At 37.1% G+C, this 17,945-nt stretch overlaps 1 protein-coding gene across 1 annotated transcript; it reads right to left on the bottom strand.

Annotated features, from left to right (window-relative positions):
• Positions 1-1,167: 1,167 nt before the first annotated feature.
• On the bottom strand, positions 1,168-2,123 carry LOC111192421 (derriere protein-like). The gene has a single exon (XM_049465007.1). It carries the CDS (start codon positions 2,061-2,063, stop codon positions 1,674-1,676), a length of 390 nt encoding a protein of 129 aa, XP_049320964.1. The 5' UTR covers positions 2,064-2,123; the 3' UTR covers positions 1,168-1,673.
• Positions 2,124-17,945: the final 15,822 nt, after the last annotated feature.

Below are 17,945 nucleotides of genomic sequence, written 5' to 3'. Positions count from 1 at the left end.
AAACATCATACCAACCCACCACCCTCTTCCCCCCCTGTCATGGGCACAGCAGTGTCAGCTGTCTGAGAGAACCTCCCAGATGCCATTTAACATTCTCACTGACTTGTTGGGACTTGTATTGGACATATTGTGCTATGCCTACAAGCAGTAGCAGGCAAATGAAAAGGGCACCTACTGCACAACATGGGGCCCTGTTAGCATTTACCTAGCTAATATTTTTAGTTAGTAGAACATTTTAATTTATCACTCTTTTCTTTTGTCCCACCCACTCAGCTGATAGTCAGGTGTATTCCCCTCATCACTAGTGACTCCTCCTCCAACGCATGTGAAGTCAGTCACTGCCTCTTTTTGAACTGCTGCTGATGTAGCATTACCGAGTAGCATCACAGCGTACTCGACCCGGTTCTGATACATCAGCTCACAGACGCAGCCTTGTGCTGACCCTGATCACCCTTTGGCATGATGAGGGGAAAAAGCACCAATTGTGGTCTCTCAGGACGCCGGCAGCTGATGGCGAGCTGCATGACTGGTATTCGAACCAGCAATCTCATTTATCATTCTTAAAATGTTCCTTCTGTCAACATGAATGTTTCTAGAATGTTTTTATTTAATGTTTTTAAATGTTCTTGTGAAATCACTACAAGCAGGTTGGTCCAGAGATCTAAAACACTGCCACTATGATTGAGAGATTTTTTTTTGCTGGTTTGAATCCTGGTCATGCAGTTTGCTATCACCTGCTGGAGCCCAGAGAGAGCACAATTGGCTTTGCTCTCTCTGAGTGGGTAGATGGCACTCTAGTCCTGCTGGTGGGCATGACTACACACTGATGGTGAGTGGTCTGGGGTTTGGGGGCGAACCCATGATGCCAGGAGCCAATAGGAAATATGTACTTTTTGTAATGTTCCAAAACATGTTGAAATGTACTAAGAATAATAATCAAAGTCTATCAATATACATTTGATATATATATCGCATTCATCAAGCAAGTGTTTCTGTTGCAATACACACAAACAGTTTCCTTTATTAAACTGAATCCACTCCTATATAGACTTATCTATTCAACAGGTGATCATGAGCTTTTATACAATCGACATAATGCACTGCCTGGCCAAAAAAGTAAAAAAAGAAAAAAAAAGTGTCCACCTGGATGTAAGTAAGTAAATGATGTGGGGTTGGTTGATGCTGCAGTTGGTCTGCAGGTTTAGGTTCAGTAACAGTATGTGCTGAAAGAATGAGGTCAGCTGACTACCTGAATATACTGAATATAGACCAGGTTATTCCTGGATTAATGGATTTATTTTTTCTTCCCTGATGTCACGGGCATATTCCAAGATGACAATATCAGGATTCATGGAGCTGGAATTGTGAAAGAGTTCAGGGTTCAGGAAGCATGAGATCATCATTTTCACACATGGATTGAGAGAGAGTTCACCACAGAGTCCAGATCTTAACCTCATTGAGAATCTTTGGGATGTGCTGGATGGAGAAGAGCTGCTTTGTGCAGTGGTCAGACTCTACCATCATCAATGCTGCTGCAAGATCTTGGTGAAAAATTAATGCAACACTGGATTGAAATAAATCTTGTGACATTGCAGAAGCTTTTTTTTGAGGTGACTTTTTTTTTGGCCAGGCAGTGTACAGTATATGAAAATAAAGACACATAATAAACAGGTTCAGTGGCAGCTGCAGCTACCAGCCACCATGTCATCATACTGTTTAAGTACAACATTCTCCTCATCATCGAAGTACAGCAGGCTTATCGGGTGCAGCACATCCGGCACACAGCATGGCTGCTCCACCTTGCTGGAGAGTTTCAGAGCGTCCACTATAGACTGAACGATGGCGTGGTTGGTCGCTCTTAAACTCCCACCCAGAGGGAACGGGCAGGACCCCACACACTGGTAGGCGTTGTAGCCTCTGGGTGATATTATCCACCCGGACCAGCCGATCTTAGCAAAGTCCACGTACAGCGGGGCTCTCTGACATGTTGTGAACTGCTTGTGGTCTGGTGGAGGTCGGTGGGTGCTCCTACGTATACGCCCCGCGGTCCAGTGGGTAATCATGGACTCCAGGACCAAGTCCAGAGGTGATGAGCTGCTCTGACCTGGACAATTGAAAGACCAGTGAGATTGAGAGAAATTTAACACAACCTTCAGGATAATACATTTGATTAATTCTCGAATACAATTTTGATGTTTTAACAAAAGTTGAGTCTACAGTTTCAATTTCATTTCCAGAAGTTGGCTTGAAAATAGATGCATGTGCACTGCCAGCATTGCTGCAGAGGTTGAAGAAGTAGGAGGTAAGAAGGAAAGCCATGCCCTGTGGTCTGTTGAGACCAAGACTTGTTTGGCTGAGATGGTGTCCAAGAATGATTGGCGTCACCTTGTGCACTGATCACTCCATATTGTATCCAAGATACAGCTCTAGAAAGAAGTTAAGAGATCACTCCAGTTTTTGAATCAGCTCTGATTTTGCTATTTATAGGTTTATATTTGAGTAAAATGAACATGGTTGTTTTATTCTATAAACTAAGGACAACATTTCTCCTAAATTCCAAATAAAAAATATTGTCATTTAGAGCATTTATTTGCAGAGCTTTCAGACCTCAAATAATGCACAGAAACGGTTTTCAGAAATCAATATTTGGAGAAATAACCCTGGTTTTTAATCACAGTTTTCATGCATCATGGTGTATTCTCCTCCACCAGTCTTACACACAGCTTTTGGATAATGCTGCTTTACTCCTGGTGCAAAAATTCAAGCAGTTCAACTTCAAGGTTTGATGGATTGCGATCATCCATCTTCCTCTTGATTATTTTCCATGAGTTTTCAGTTTGATAAAATCAAAGAAACGCATCATTTTTAAGTGGTCTCTTATTTTTTCCAGAGCTGTATATCCATTTCTTTAGTGTTATCCCATGAAAAGATACTATCAAAGTATACATTTGTGTTGGAGACTGTACTTTTACAGTACAAGTCAAAAGTTTGAACAGGCCTTCTTCAATATTCAATGTTTTTATTTTTTTCCAACATTCCTTCAAAAATGTTATGATGAAACTGGCTCTCATCAGGACTGCTCCAGGAAAGGAAGATCAAGAGTTACCTCTGCTGTACAGGATAAGTGTATCAGAGTTATCAGCCTCAAAAACCGCAAGTTAACAGTATTTTTTGGGTTTGTTTAACCCTTTAAAGTTACTACATGATTCCTTATGTGTTCCTTCATAGTCTGGATGACTTCATTATAGATTTACTATGTAGGGAAAAGAAGGTGATTATCACATTTAAACAGTAATCAATTAAATTAATTTAAATGTAATTTATTTAACCTCATAGTCCTCTGGGGGGTTAAACACCCATACCTGAGCCTCTGCGACCATCATCTGAGTAGATAACCAAATAAGCATCATTTTCTTCTGGCTTTGTCTCTCCTCCTGTTTGCACACTAGCCTCAAACCACTGACCCGACGGTAAAGTTGAGACGAGCAGAAGGCCGTTATTTGTGCCGCTGTTGAGAATCCATTTGGTTGCCTGTTAAAAATTTGGTACAGAAACACATAATTTTATTTATTCACATGTTATAACGTCTTTATTACACTCTTATACAAATATATTACACTACCTTTGTTTAAGATAAGGTATTTTGGTGCAATGTAGTAATGACGAGAATGTACTGAATACTGAACACAGTTGTGTAGGCATTACCACTCCTTTCTCCATAGTGTCATACACTGAAAATATACATTCTAGATGGCATTTGCGAGACTTTGGGAGGAATCACATCAATGGTGTGAAAAGTATTCATATGTATTACTCTGTAGGTAAAAGTATAGATACAAGGGTTTAAAATACTTCTGTAGAAGTTGAAGCATCAACTCATGCTTTTTACTTTTTAAGTAAAAGTATAAAAGTACTAATTTCAAATGTACTTAAAGTATAAAAGTAAAGGTAAAAGTAATGTGGCTTTTATTTTAAGATGCTAAAAACGGTAGTACAGTATATTAACCCTTGTGTGGTGTTCGGGTCTATGGGACCCGTTTTCATTTTTCATCAAATGATACTAAAAAAATATTTTTTCTAACTCAAACTCATTGGCATTGGCTCATTTTTGTGAAAAACCTATATCAAAACACATTTTCGATAAACACACACTGTACACTCCCCCCCCCCCCCCCAACCATTTATATTACATACAGTATGTTTGGCCAAGGGCTAATAAACATTGCTTCATTTGTAAATTTGAAACTAAACTAATTTTCTACTCATATCTTGAGTTTAATTCATTTTCTTTTACATTTTATTAAAAAAACTAATAAAAAAAGAGTAGCACTTTTTGAAAGAAATGTAACATTAGAAAGGTAAAGGGCAAATATTAACCATGTAAGCTGTTTATATTGCTTGCAATTTAGGTGAAGCAAGCATGTGTAAAGCATTTTAATGTAGAATTGCTTAATTTTGCTGAATTAAATACAAGTAACAAAGTAAATGATTAACACAAATATGAACACCACATAAGGGAAAAAATATATTTTTGTACCCAATGAAGTATACTAGAAGTGTGCTTCTAACAAAAGACAGGAACAAGAAGCATATTTGTACTTTAAATATGTAAATATATTTAACATCAATTCTTAGTACATTCCCAATATACCTGGTCTATAATAATAGTGATACAGTTGTAATACTCATTAAATGATTAATAATTTTACTGTGAACCTATTTAAAATATGGTGTTACATACATACATGAAGTAGTTTAAATGTTTAAATGTTACTTAAGTATATTTAAAATAGTTTTTGAATGTTTTAATTTTAGTACAGTTAGGTACACTTAGCACAATTTAAGTAAGACTTTTCTACTATTTTTATACTGTAATTAAAGTAAAATAAGTACAAAAATGTTGTTCCATTTAAGCATTGAATATACTGATTAATAATAATGTGGCTACAAGAAAACACTTTAGTGCACTATAGCATAATAATGCTTAATATACTTTAATCTACTTTTTTTTTTTTTTTTTTTTTTACTAGGGCAGGTTAATCTACGCCCCATTAGGGAAAGGATCTCTAGGAATGATACTTTTTTTTTTTTTTTTTTTTAGATAATAAATATCAGAACACAGGTAGTGTATGAATTTACCGTGTTAGTGATGTTGAACACCTCCCAGCCGGTGGTGTTCATGGGCAACAGTCTTGATGTTATGAGGTTTCCTCTCCACGGTTTTACTCTGCCATCCAGCACCTCGTACAGATCCACCTACAGGTCAGTTTAGAATGTATTTGATAATGTAGAATTATAACAAATTTGCTGTTAATTATTTGTTTATTGAAATTTGCAATCAATAATCTGGAGACTTAACTATTTACAGTTGCCAGAAAAAGTATGTGAACCCTTTGGGATTACTTGGATTTCTGCATAAATTGGTCATTAAATGTGTCAGCAAACTCAAAACTAGGTGTGTGTGAGCAGCCTGGTGGTCAATCTTCTTTAATTGCACATTATTGCACCAGTAAGAGCAGAGTGTGAAGGTTCAATTAGCAGGGTAAGAGCACAGTTCTGCTCAAAATATTGCAATGCACACAACATTATGGGTGACATACCAGAGTTCAAAAGAGGACAAATTGTTGGTGCACGTCTTGCTGGCGCATCTGTGACCAAGACAGCAAGTCTTTGTGATGCATCAAGAGCCACGGTATCCAGGGTAATGTCAGCATACCACCAAGAAGAACCAACCACATCCAACAGGATTAACTGTGGACGCTGTAAGAGGAAGCTGTCTGAAAGGGATGTTCGGGTGATAACCCGGATTGTATCCAAAAAACATAAAACCACGGCTGATCAAATCACGGCAGAATTCAATGTGCACCTCAACTCTCCTGTTTCCACCAGAACTGTCCATCACCACAATAAATTATTGTGGTCTAAAACCAGGTGTTTCAGATTCATTGCCCAACCCCTGTAATTGTTGTGTGGTATTAGTTTAAGCAGACTACGCTTGTCACATTTAATGACCAATGTATGCAGAAATCCATGTAATCCCAAAGGGTTCACATACTTTTCTTGAAACTGTATTTAGCAGCAGTGTACTAAAACTTACTTTATAAAAATGATGCCCCATAAAAAATGGCTGTGCATGACGAAACCACCGTAGCTCTGCTCTGATGACCTTTTCCCCTTGGCTAAACGATGTGAGGTTAAAATAGTGAAATGCCCCGTTTGAATGTCCTGCAAGAACAAGAACCAACAACACTAATTAAACTCTGTATAAAAACAGTTCGAACATTCACATATTTATTCTGAACCACAACCGCAAAACACAAGGCATATTTCTTTAATTTCTTTGCTTTAGTGTTTCTAATTCATACTGTTCCCATTTAATTGGGATGAGCTGGAGCTTCACAGTGTGAAGGAAAAGCAGCAACTATTGTTCAGCACCTCCAGGAACTCCTTCCTTCAAGTTGCTGAGAAAACTATTCCAGGTGACACTCCCTCATGAAGACACAGAGATTAAAATCTCAGAGTCTGCAGATCTGTCCTCAAAGGAAAATGTGATATTTATAGAAGTTTTTATTTACAGGATAATTCTGGATGTGTTCCTGTATAGGTTGAACATAGTCTTAAATATTACATTTACAATATAAAAAAAATCATGAAAGGAAAAAAAAAACACACTGAATAGGAAGAGGTGTGTCCAAACTTACTTACTTTTTAATATATTGTCACTGGCATGAAAAAAAAAAAAAATATATATATATATATATACATGCCTTGATTTTTAGTTGATTTTGCTTAAACTAAAAAAAATAAATCTGGCAGTTCTTTTATTAACTGTTTTTTAGAATTTCCTAATAAATAATCCAATGAAAATGCTCCAAATAAACATAAAGACAGTGGTCAGCTATCACTAGTTCATTATCTTTATCGACATGTTTTCTGTAAGTATCTGTGGATTGAACCCACCTGCGTAACTCCTCACCACGTTCCCGTCCGGCCCGTCCGGCTCCCGTACAATGCTGCCTGATCCGGCCGCAGCGGCGTAGAGATCCATCATGAACTGAGGCACTTTACTATGCAGCTCACTGCTCTGCAGCTTCTGCAGATGATGAAGATTCTTCCAGCTGAGCTGCTTAAAGACTTCTGAAACCAAAAAACAGACTTCCTAAAATATTATTTTTAAATCTTTTAAAAAGAGTTTTATTACTCAAAAACAGAGAAGTCCCAAGAATTTAGTCCCAAGAAAAAAAAAGAAAAATATTTAAATTAATTAATTAAAGTGTTCTAAATCAAATTTTACTTTCTCTACACTGTAAAAAAAAAGTCTAAACACTGCATTTTCTGTAAGATACAATTTTTATTCTTTTTCTTTTTTGGTCCCAGTTTATAACAAGTGTTTATAATTATAACTATGTAGTTACACATTAACAAACCATATAGTAACAGGGCTTACTTAAAAAATACTCAAAACATCTAGTCAACCTCACTGAAACATCTATTCAACCTCACCAAAACATTTTTTTACAACATTAAAGAACAAAACTTAGAAAAAAAATGACAAAACTTAGCAAAACTACTACATATACGTAATTATGTCTCTTTTTTGTATTAGAAAAAAAGCTTCCTAACTTTTAATAAAGAAAAGTTCTTTCATCTATTTAACTGGTTTCTAAATACTGGTAAAAATTAATGTCGTATATTACACTTTTTTTTTACATAAAAAAAGAAAACTAACTGTTTTTAAGGCTATCTTTGAGATATTTTACAGGATAACAGTAAGAAAAAAAACGGTACCACTTTAAAATAAGACTACCTTTATAAAGGGTTTATAAATGGTTTACAATTAGTTTATTAATGGTTACTAATTAGTTTGTAAATGCCTTACAAATCATTAATAATCAGTTATAACACATACTGTACGTAGAAAGGGCAACAATATAGACGGCTGTGGGTTCACTATTTAACAAACAACAGGTCATTGTTGCTCTTTCTACATATGTGTTATAACTGATTATTAATGATTTTTAAGGCATTTACAACCTAATTAGTAATCATTAATAAACTAATTGTAAACCATTTATAAACCCTTTATAAAGGTAGTCTTATTTTAAAGTGGTACCGAAAAAACAGCATCTCCTTGAGTTCTTTCCTGTTTTTGGTGTAAAATAAATCCTGAAGCTAATTTGAGCTCTACAGTTAGAGGTGTGGATCAGAGTTGGAGCTCACCTGGCTCAGGAGGCATGTGTGTGTCTGCTTCTCCTGAAACAGTCTGGAACGAGGTGTGGAGAATCCTCAAGGTGAAGATGGTGAGGAGAGGAGCGCTGTGAGGTGTCATCGCTGGCTGTGGAGATGCTGAGTGTGTAGGAGGGGAGCTCAGGGCTTTTCTCTGATGTGTGTGATGGTGTGATGTGTGTGTGAGGGTGTGTGATGTGTGTGTGATGGTGAGATGGAGGGGGCAGCATTTAAAATGACTATAAATTAGCCTCTGTGTGTTTTACATCAAACACCTGAACTCACAGTCATGATGATAAAAACTGAGACTGAATTCCCTGAGTCTCAGAATCTTTTCCACTTGTCTCATTTACTCAATTACTGAGCACTCAATTCTCTCTTTAAAAAAAGATAAAATAAAATTAAGCAATAGAACAAGAGAGGGAGTGTGTTATCACGAATAACATCATGGCTGTAATTTGGTCGTAGGTGTTTTTTTTTACAAAACGAATAAAGAAAAAAAATCAAAGAACTTTAAGAAGTTCAGAATGAATATGATTTAATATGGACTGTGCCTTCCGCCAAAAAGTAGTTCCACAACAACTTTAACAGAACTGAAACTTAGCTAACGTTAACGGTGTATGGTTCATACAGACTAACACCACGAAAGTTTGAAGCTTGAAATCAAAATTGGGAATAAGTGAAGATGGTAGCGTTAGGATTGTGAAATAACGCTAATACTCTCCTCTCCTGCTCTGTGGGGTCGACTTCAGGTTAAAGCTGCGCATTTTTTGAGCATTTCTGCCTGTTTTGCTGGGTGGTGTTGGCTTTAGCATGCCGGCTGGACTGTGGTTAGGTTAGCGTAGCTTGCTTTAGCTCAGCATTAACTTAGTTTAGCCTAGCCTGGCTGGTTAAGTTACCGTTCTGGCTGTCAGACGGCATTAGCCGAGCGACTTTCCTTTCCTTTTTTCCACAAAAGACGAGTCAGCGCTGCGGGCGAGCGTGCCGTGGCTGAGCGCTAGCCTGTGCTAAGCTAATGCTAATGCTGCTGCCGCTGGAGGTGATGTTTCAAAACTGTACTGTGTATATACACCAATACTCAATGTTATAGCGTTAACGCATGCGATTAATATGGAATCAGTAACACATGCCCCTCCTCTGTCCAACACGTGGATTTTTTTTTCTGGAGTGGTTCACTCGATCTGACCCAGCTATCAAATATACTTCTTTTTAACTGAGCTAAACTGCTGATAAGGCGCAGTTTAATGACATATTAGCCAGATAAACCAAATATACTGCTATGAACAAATGCTGTCTCTGCTGCTCCATGCTGTTTGTACATTCAGTAATGTGCAGCGTTCACTGCTCACATCTGTGCTGCATGTCCCAAAGAAAACACTGTTTAAAAAAGCAAACTTTTCAGCAAAATTTTCATCAATGCATCTAATTATCGATTCACCTGTCTGTCTGTCTGTCTGTCTGTCTATCTGGTTGTTTGTCTGTCTGCCTATATATCTGACTATATACAGTGGATTGCAAAACTGGATTGCACTCTTCAAATTTTTATTAGGTTAAAATCTTTTAAACCAGGATGAACCAGGAAAAACGGGGCAAAGAGTCTAAAAGTGGAGAGGGTGCGCATTTCTAGAGCAGAAAAACGGGCCAAAGAGTCTAAAAGTGGAGAGAGTGCGCATTTCTAGCGCAGAAAATCGGGCCAAAGAGTCTAAAAGCGGAGAGGGTGCGCATTTCTAGCGCTAAAAAAAACGGCCAAAGAGTCTAAAAGCAGAGTGAGTGCGCATTTCTAGCGCAGAAAAACGGGCCAAAGAGTCTAAAAGCGGAGAGGGTGCGCATTTCTAGCGCAGAAAAACGGGCCAAAGAGTCTAAAAGCGGAGAGGGTGCGCATTTCTAGAGCAGAAAAATGGGCCAAAGAGTCTAAAAGTGGAGAGAGTGCGCATTTCTAGTGCAGAAAAACGGGCCAAAGAGTCTAAAAGTGGAGAGAGTGCACATTTCTAGCGCAGAAAAACGGGCCAAAGAGTCTAAAAGCGGAGAGAGTGCGCATTTCTAGTGCAGAAAATCGGGCCAAAGAGTCTAAAAGCGGAGAGGGTGCGCATTTCTAGTGCAGAAAAACGGGGCAAAGAGTCTAAAAGTGGAGAGAGTGCACATTTCTAGCGCAGAAAAACGGGCCAAAGAGTCTAAAAGCGCAGAGAGTGCACATTTCTAGCGCAGAAAAACGGGCCAAAGAGTCTAAAAGCGGAGAGAGTGCGCATTTCTAGCTCAGAAAAACGTGCCAAAGAGTCTAAAAGCGGAGAGAGTGCACATTTCTAGCGCAGAAAAACGGGCCAAAGAGTCTAAAAGCGGAGAGAGTGCACATTTCTAGCACAGAAAAATGGGCCAAAGAGTCTAAAAGCAGGGAGGGTGCGCATTTCTAGCGCTGAAAAACGGGCCAAAGAGTCTAAAAGTGGAGAGAGTGCGCATTTCTAGCGCAGAAAATCGGGCCAAAGAGTCTAAAAGTGAAGAGGGTGCGCAGTTCTAGCGCAGAAAAATGGGCCAAAGAGTCTAAAAGTGGAGAGAGTGCGCATTTCTAGCGCAGAAAAACGGGCAAAAGAGTCTAAAAGCGGAGAGGGTGTGCATTTCTAACACAGAAAAACGGGGCAAAGAGTCTAAAAGTGGAGAGGGTGTGCATTTCTAGCGCAGAAAAACGGGCCAAAGAGTCTAAAAGCGGAGAAAGTGCACATTTCTAGCGCAGAAAAACGGGCCAAAGATTCTAAAAGCGGAGAGAGTGCACATTTCTAGCGCAGAAAAACGGGCCAAAGAGTCTAAAAGCTGAGAGAGTGCGCATTTCTAGCTCAGAAAAACGGGCCAAAGAGTCTAAAAGCGGAGAGGGTGCGCATTTCTACAGCAGAAAAACGGGCCAAAGAGTCTAAAAGCGGAGAGAGTGTGCATTTCTAGCGCAGAAAATTGGGCAAAAGAGTCTAAAAGCGGAGAGGGTGCGCATTTCTAGTGCAGAAAAACGGGCCAAAGAGTCTAAAAGTGGAGAGAGTGCGCATTTCTAGCGCAGAAAATCGGGGCAAAGAGTCTAAAAGCGGAGAGGGTGCGCATTTCTAGCGCAAAAAAAAACGGGCCAAAGAGTCTAAAAGCAGAGTGAGTGCGCATTTCTAGCGCAGAAAAACGGGGCAAAGAGTCTAAAAGTGGAGAGGGTATGCATTTCTAGAGCAGAAAAACGGGCCAAAGAGTCTAAAAGTGGAGAGAGTGTGCATTTCTAGCGCAGAAAATCGGGCAAAAGAGTCTAAAAGCGGAGAGGGTGCGCATTTCTAGTGCTGAAAAACGGGCCAAAGAGTCTAAAAGCAGAGTGAGTGCGCATTTCTAGCGCAGAAAAACGGGGCAAAGAGTCTAAAAGTGGAGAGGGTACGCATTTCTAGAGCAGAAAAACGGGCCAAAGAGTCTAAAAGCGGAGAGGGTGCGCATTTCTAGCGCTAAAAAAAACGGGCCAAAGAGTCTAAAAGCAGAGTGAGTGCGCATTTCTAGCGCTGAAAAACAGGCCAAAGAGTCTAAAAGCGGAGAGGGTGCGCATTTTTAGCGCAGAAAAACGGGCCAAAGAGTCTAAAAGCGGAGAGGGTGCGCATTTCTAGCGCAGAAAAACGGGCCAAAGAGTCTAAAAGTGGAGAGGGTGCGCAGTTCTAGCGCAGAAAAACGGGCCAAAGAGTTTAAAATCGGAGAGAACATCATGAAATTAAACATCAATTTGAAAAATCTTAGTTTACACAACACTGTAAAAGAGAGATAAAGATAGTAAGTCAAGTGTAAATGGTTTGTAAATGAAATAATCAGGAAAAAAGTATTATTTAAAGTGGTATATTTCATTATGTGTTTTATTATAGAGTCTTTGGCCCGTGACTTCAAATATATTTCTCCTTCTGGCCCCCAACAAAAAAGTTTGAACACCCCTGCTGTAAACCATGTATCATTTTCGTTCTATTTCATAGTTATGTGCTACTTTGTGTTGGTCTGTCACCTAACATTTCAATAAAATACATTTATGTTTGGGGTTGTAAGCATTTTGCAAGTCACTGTATTCGGTAATGCAGGTTTATGGTGTTATCTAATGGAATAATGCTAATGAATGTGTTGTATTGCTGTATTGTGTGTTGCTGTGTGTTGAAGGAGTGTGTGTGTGTGTGTGTGTGTGTATCAGGGAGCTGATCTGTTGTTGGTTTACAGTGAGGTGGGTTTGTGAGTGTTCAGAAATGACGTCAGTGGGTAATGAACACACAGTGGCGCTGAGCGCTGGGTCTTGTTAGTGCAGCAGTTAGCAGTTTGCTGTCTGTTATCTGTGTGCAGTCAGGTTCCCCCCTCAGAGCTGGGTAAACGCAGTGACTCGACTCTGACGCAAAACCACACACTCGTTTACTCAGCGCTCCTCTCACACGGACAGAGGGATTCTCCCAGCAGCCCACGCTGTAGAGATGAATCAGTAGCACTTATTTGTAAAGTGTAACAAAAATGATAATCAAATCAAAAGTTTAATCAAGTAAGAAAAGACCAAAGAACTCACCAGGCAGGTCAGATACAAATTTGTGGAGACTATTAAAGCAGGGTTAGGCTATATAAAAAAACATATCCCAAGCTTTGAGGATCCTAATGAGCACTGTTCAATTCATCATTTAGTTCATCCAAAAATGAACTAAAAAAAAAAATAAAATAAAAAAGTATTCTACACCTGCAAACCTACCAAGACATGTCCATGCATAGAGAAGCAGCTAAAAGGTCCATGGTCACTCTGGAGGAGCTGCAGAAATCCACAACTCATGTGGGAGAATCTGTCGACAGGACAACTATAAGTTGTGCACTCCACAAATCTGACCTCTGTGGAAGAGAGTCAAGAAGAAAACCATTGTTGAAACAAAGACATGAGAACATGTGCAAAAAGATGCTGTGGACAGATGAGATAAGAAGATAAAAACTGAACTTTTTGAGGCAAAGCGCTACGCGTGGCAGAAAAGTCAAGCCATCAAACCAATCTGAACTGCTGGAATTTTTGTACCAGGAGTAAAGCAGCATAAACATATCCAAAAGCAGTGTGTAAGACTGGTGGAGGAGTACAAGATGCCAAGAAAGACGCACGAAAACTGTGTACCAAATATTGATTTCTGAACTCTTAAAACTTTATGAATATGAACTTGTTCTTGTTCTTTGCATTATTTGAGGTCTGAAAGCTCTGCATCTTTTTTTATATATATATATTTCAGCCATTTCTCATTTTCTGCAAACAGAAATACTTCAAATGACAATATTTTTTTATTTGGAATTTGGGAGAAATGTTGTCTGTAGTTTATAGAATAAAACAACAATGTTCATTTTCTCAAACATAAACCTATAAATAGATCTATAAAATCAGAGAAACTGATTCAGAAGCTGAAGTGGCCTCTTAATTTTTTCCAGAGCTTTATATATGGGCTGTATTTCAGCCTGAATCAGCTTGAGTGCTAGATCTCCACTAGATGGGGACATTGAATAAGGAATGAATTGTCCTCTGGTCAGTGTGACTCAGGAGAACATGTCTTTTTTAGACTACAGTTAAGGGAAATCAGGAGACCACTCTCTCAGGCCTTCGCTGGTCTTTAAGCTTACATTATTTTACATGAGTAAGTATAAAAAACACTTTTTTTAAAATGATAATTCCATTTATTACAGAAAAAAATATATATATATATATACAAACCAATTTAGTCCTGTGTGAAAAAGGTTTTGCCCCTAAATCTAATAACTTGGTTGGGCCACCCTCGGCATCAACAACTGCAATAAAGCTTCACTGATAACTTGCAGTGAGTCTTTCACATCTCTGTGGAGGAATTTTGTTCCACTCTTCTTTACAGAATTGTTTTAATTCAGACACATTGGAGGATTACCCAGCATGAACCTCCTGATTATGATCATCCACAGCATCTCAATCTGACTTTAACTAGACCCTTTCAAAACCTTCATTTAGTTTTTTTTTTTTTAAACCATTCAGAGGTGAACTTTGCTGTGTGCATTCAAAATTTTACCAAGCGCCTGTTTTTTTTTTTTTTTTTTTTTTTTAGTTATTTTTGAATGTACTTTAAATATATTCACACCTAAGATATCTTTTCAAAAATGGTTAGACTAGAGTTTATATGAGTTGAAAGCATAAGAATATTGATGATTTGAGTTCATTACATGGCTTAATAATTATTACTTTGACAAAATACATGGAGAAACAGCATCAGGCGGATTTATTTTTCTTGATAATCAATAATCACACCTCTAGGATACATGTAGATACTAAAAACCTGACACTCAGAGCAGCCTATGCCTTTCAGTATTTTAATCAGGACACACAAAGAAAACTACAGTATATACAAAAATATAAACTTTTTAGTCTAAATAAATAAAAATGTTTAGTGCAAAATAACTTCTTAGTAAAGATGTGCAGGTAAAATAAAACTATAAAACTATATAAAGTAGTGCGCACACCATACCTAGCTTTAGTTTGAGTAAAGCAGGTAGTTTCACACTTTTTTTTTTCTTTGGACACTTTTGAGTCTTTATTTATTGATATTTTTTTTTTAAACATCATATAAATATGTTTGAAGCGCTAAATAATAAGTAAATAATATTGGTTGGGGAAGGAGATCTCATTTTTTTAGGTGTTTTTCTCAATGGGTTTCTTGTAGATTTAGCTTTACCGCACTGGGATGTGATTGTTATTTTTTATATGGATTATGTTTATATGTGAAGGGATTCCTGAGTAATTAAGCTGAGAACACAAGGTGCGATTTTGGACGTAAAATCCGTCCGTAGGGTTCTAAGGGTTAAACCAATAAAAAAAAGAGAACCAGGCCCAGATCAGTGTATAAGGATAGGGCATCCCTCAGTTCTGTACCTGATTACACCCCAAAACCGACACATTAGAACACCCTCCCGCTCTACTCTGACCTTCTAAAGCAGGACATGGAATCAGCATGTTGTAGTAAGATGATATTTTCTCTTTAAGGCTTTAAGAACCGCAGTGTTCTTCACAAGCCCGTCTGGCATCAGACGGATCTCCTCACACTCTCGCCAGATTATGTTTTATTTCGTTCTGCACTGTGTTTAGAGAGAGAGAGCGATACGCCGCCCAGAACCTCTCAACACATGTTTCTGCGCTCTTCGGCCGTCGTGTGGTCCGTATCTCTTTCCTCCGCTGGCAGGACCCGCTGTAGGCTTCTGGAGCTTATTGAAAGATGTAATTTATCTGATTTGAGATGGGAGCGGCTGTGTAGTTTTTTTTTTTTTTTTTTTGAAGTAAAGGGAGAGGAAATCAGTGCTATATACAGTGTCTTGAAAAAAAAAAAAAACCTTTTGCCATATTTCAGGCTTCAAACATGAAGATATGAAATTGTTTTTTTTTTTTTTTTTTGAAGAATCACCAATCCAATTTCCACAAAAGTGTGGAAGACACTTTTTTTTTCAAGTTTTTTTTCAGTGAAGTTTCTCCAGCACTAAGGCTGGGTGCAGCAGCATTAGCATTAGCATTAGCCACTATATATGTACAGCTCTGGAAAAAAAAAAAAAAAAAAAAAAAAAAAAAAAACCTACTACTGACTTCTTCAGTTTCTGAATCAGTTTCTCTGATTTTGCTATTTTACCTATACGTTTGAGTAAAATGAACATTTTTATAGAACATTTTATTCTATAAACTGTTCTACAATATTTCTCTCAAATTCCATATATAACAAAATATTGTCATTTAGAGCATTTTTTTTTTTTCAGAAAATGAGAAATGGCTGAAATAACAAAAAAAAAGATGCAGATCTTTTGGACCTCAAATAATGCAAAGAAAACAAGTTCATATTCATAAAGTTTTAAGAGTTCAGAAATCAATATTTGGTGGAACAACGCTGGTTTTTAATCACAGTTTTTATGCATCTTGGCAACATGTTCTCCTCCACCAGTCTTACACACTGCTTTTGGATAACTTTATGGTGCAAAAAAAAAAAAAAAATCAAGCAGTTCAGCTTGAAGGTTTGATGGCTTGTGATCATCCATCTTCCTCTTGATTATATTCCAGAGATTTTTACGAAAGTTAATTTAAAAAATGGCAAGTTAAGACCATCAAAAACAGTATGATGAAACTGGCTCTCATCAGGACTGCCCCAGGAAAGGAAGAGCAAGAGTTTCCTCTGTTGTAGAGGATACGTTTATCAGAGTTACCAGCCTCAGAAACCTCAGAAAAGTTAACAGCTCCACAAATAAGAGCACCTAAATGCTTCTTCACAGAGTATTTTGGTTTGTTAAACGCTTTTAAGTAACTACATGATTCCTTATATGTTCCTATATAGTCTGTATCACTATTTATTTACAATGTAGGAGAAACAAATAAATCTGTATATAAAACTCACAACCGATAAAAAAAAATTGTTTTTGAAAATATACAACAAATATATTATACAATAAACGTAAATTAATATGTAAACTATATTTAATGAGAGTATTGAATGATGTACAGTGGGGTAACATATAGGTAATGGAATATACTTTATATACTGTTTAAAAAAAACCCAGTCTGAATTTTCCTCCCTCCTCCACACTCACACTTTTCACCACCATATCTCTGATTCATCCCGAGGGTCCTCAGGAGCTGCCGTCCCCCCGACAACCCAGCAGAGCGCTGTGTATATTTGGAACAAAACTATGTGAACGTTTTTGTATTTACAGCAACACAAAGGTGAACATTTTTGTTTTTATGGAAAATAATGGTGAATCTATTTGTTTTTGTAGAAAAATAAGTACAATTGTGAAGATTTTTGACTTTGCTACTAAAGCAATGGTGAACATTTTTGTTTTTTAATAGAAAACTGAAATGAATGAATTTAAAAGAAAATGTGAACATTTTTTATTTTGTTGATGCAACAATGGGAAACAATGTTAACAATTTTAGTTTTTGTAGAAAAACAATTTTTGTAAAAAAAAAACCAATTGTGAACTTTTTTAGTCTGCAGAAAAACATGTTGAACATTTTTGATATGAAAAAAAATATTGATGGACATTTTGCTTTGAATATTTTTTTTCTTAGAGTAAAATATTCGTAACATTTTTTTTTTCATAGAAAATAATGGTGAACCTATTTGTTTTTGTAAAAAAATAAAATTGCAAACATTTTTTACTTTGCTACTAAAGCAATGGTGAACATTTTGTTTTTTAATAGAAAACTAATAATGAATCTTGAAATAATGGTGAACATTTTTTTATTTTGTTGATGCAACAATGGGAAACATTTTTGTTCTTAAGAGAAAAACAATGGTAACAATTTTAGTTTTTGTAGAAAAACAATTGTGTTTTTTTATATTAAAGCAAAATATTGTGAACATTTTATTTTGAACATTTTTGTTCTCAAAGTAAAAGAATGGTAACAATTTTAGTTTTTGTAAAAAAAAACAATTGTGAACTTTTTTAGTCTGGAGAAAAACATGTTGAACATTTTTGATATGAAAAAAAATATTGATGGACATTTTGCTTTGAATATTTCTTTTCTTAGAGTAAAACATTGGTAACATTTTTTTTGTTCATAGAAAATAATAGTAAACCTTTTTGTTTTTGTTTTTTTGCAGAATGTCAGGGTTAGACCCAGGCAGAGAGACGAGGAGGCGGACGTAAACACAGGTAGGGCGAATTTATTAAACAAAGAGACAAGTAAACAAGAAACAAAGAAAAACAAGAAACAGAGGCGAGCTAAAACTAAC

Source organism: Astyanax mexicanus, chromosome 15 (assembly GCF_023375975.1).
Source record: "Astyanax mexicanus isolate ESR-SI-001 chromosome 15, AstMex3_surface, whole genome shotgun sequence".
In the NCBI taxonomy this organism is placed as follows: Eukaryota; Metazoa; Chordata; class Actinopteri; order Characiformes; family Acestrorhamphidae; genus Astyanax; species Astyanax mexicanus.
This window is presented reverse-complemented; position numbering and strand designations above follow the sequence as displayed.

Excerpts from the sequence above, each read along its gene's own strand:
- LOC111192421 (XM_049465007.1), bottom strand. The coding sequence starts at position 2,063 with ATGATTACCCACTGGACCGCGGGGCGTATACGTAGGAGCACCCACCGA.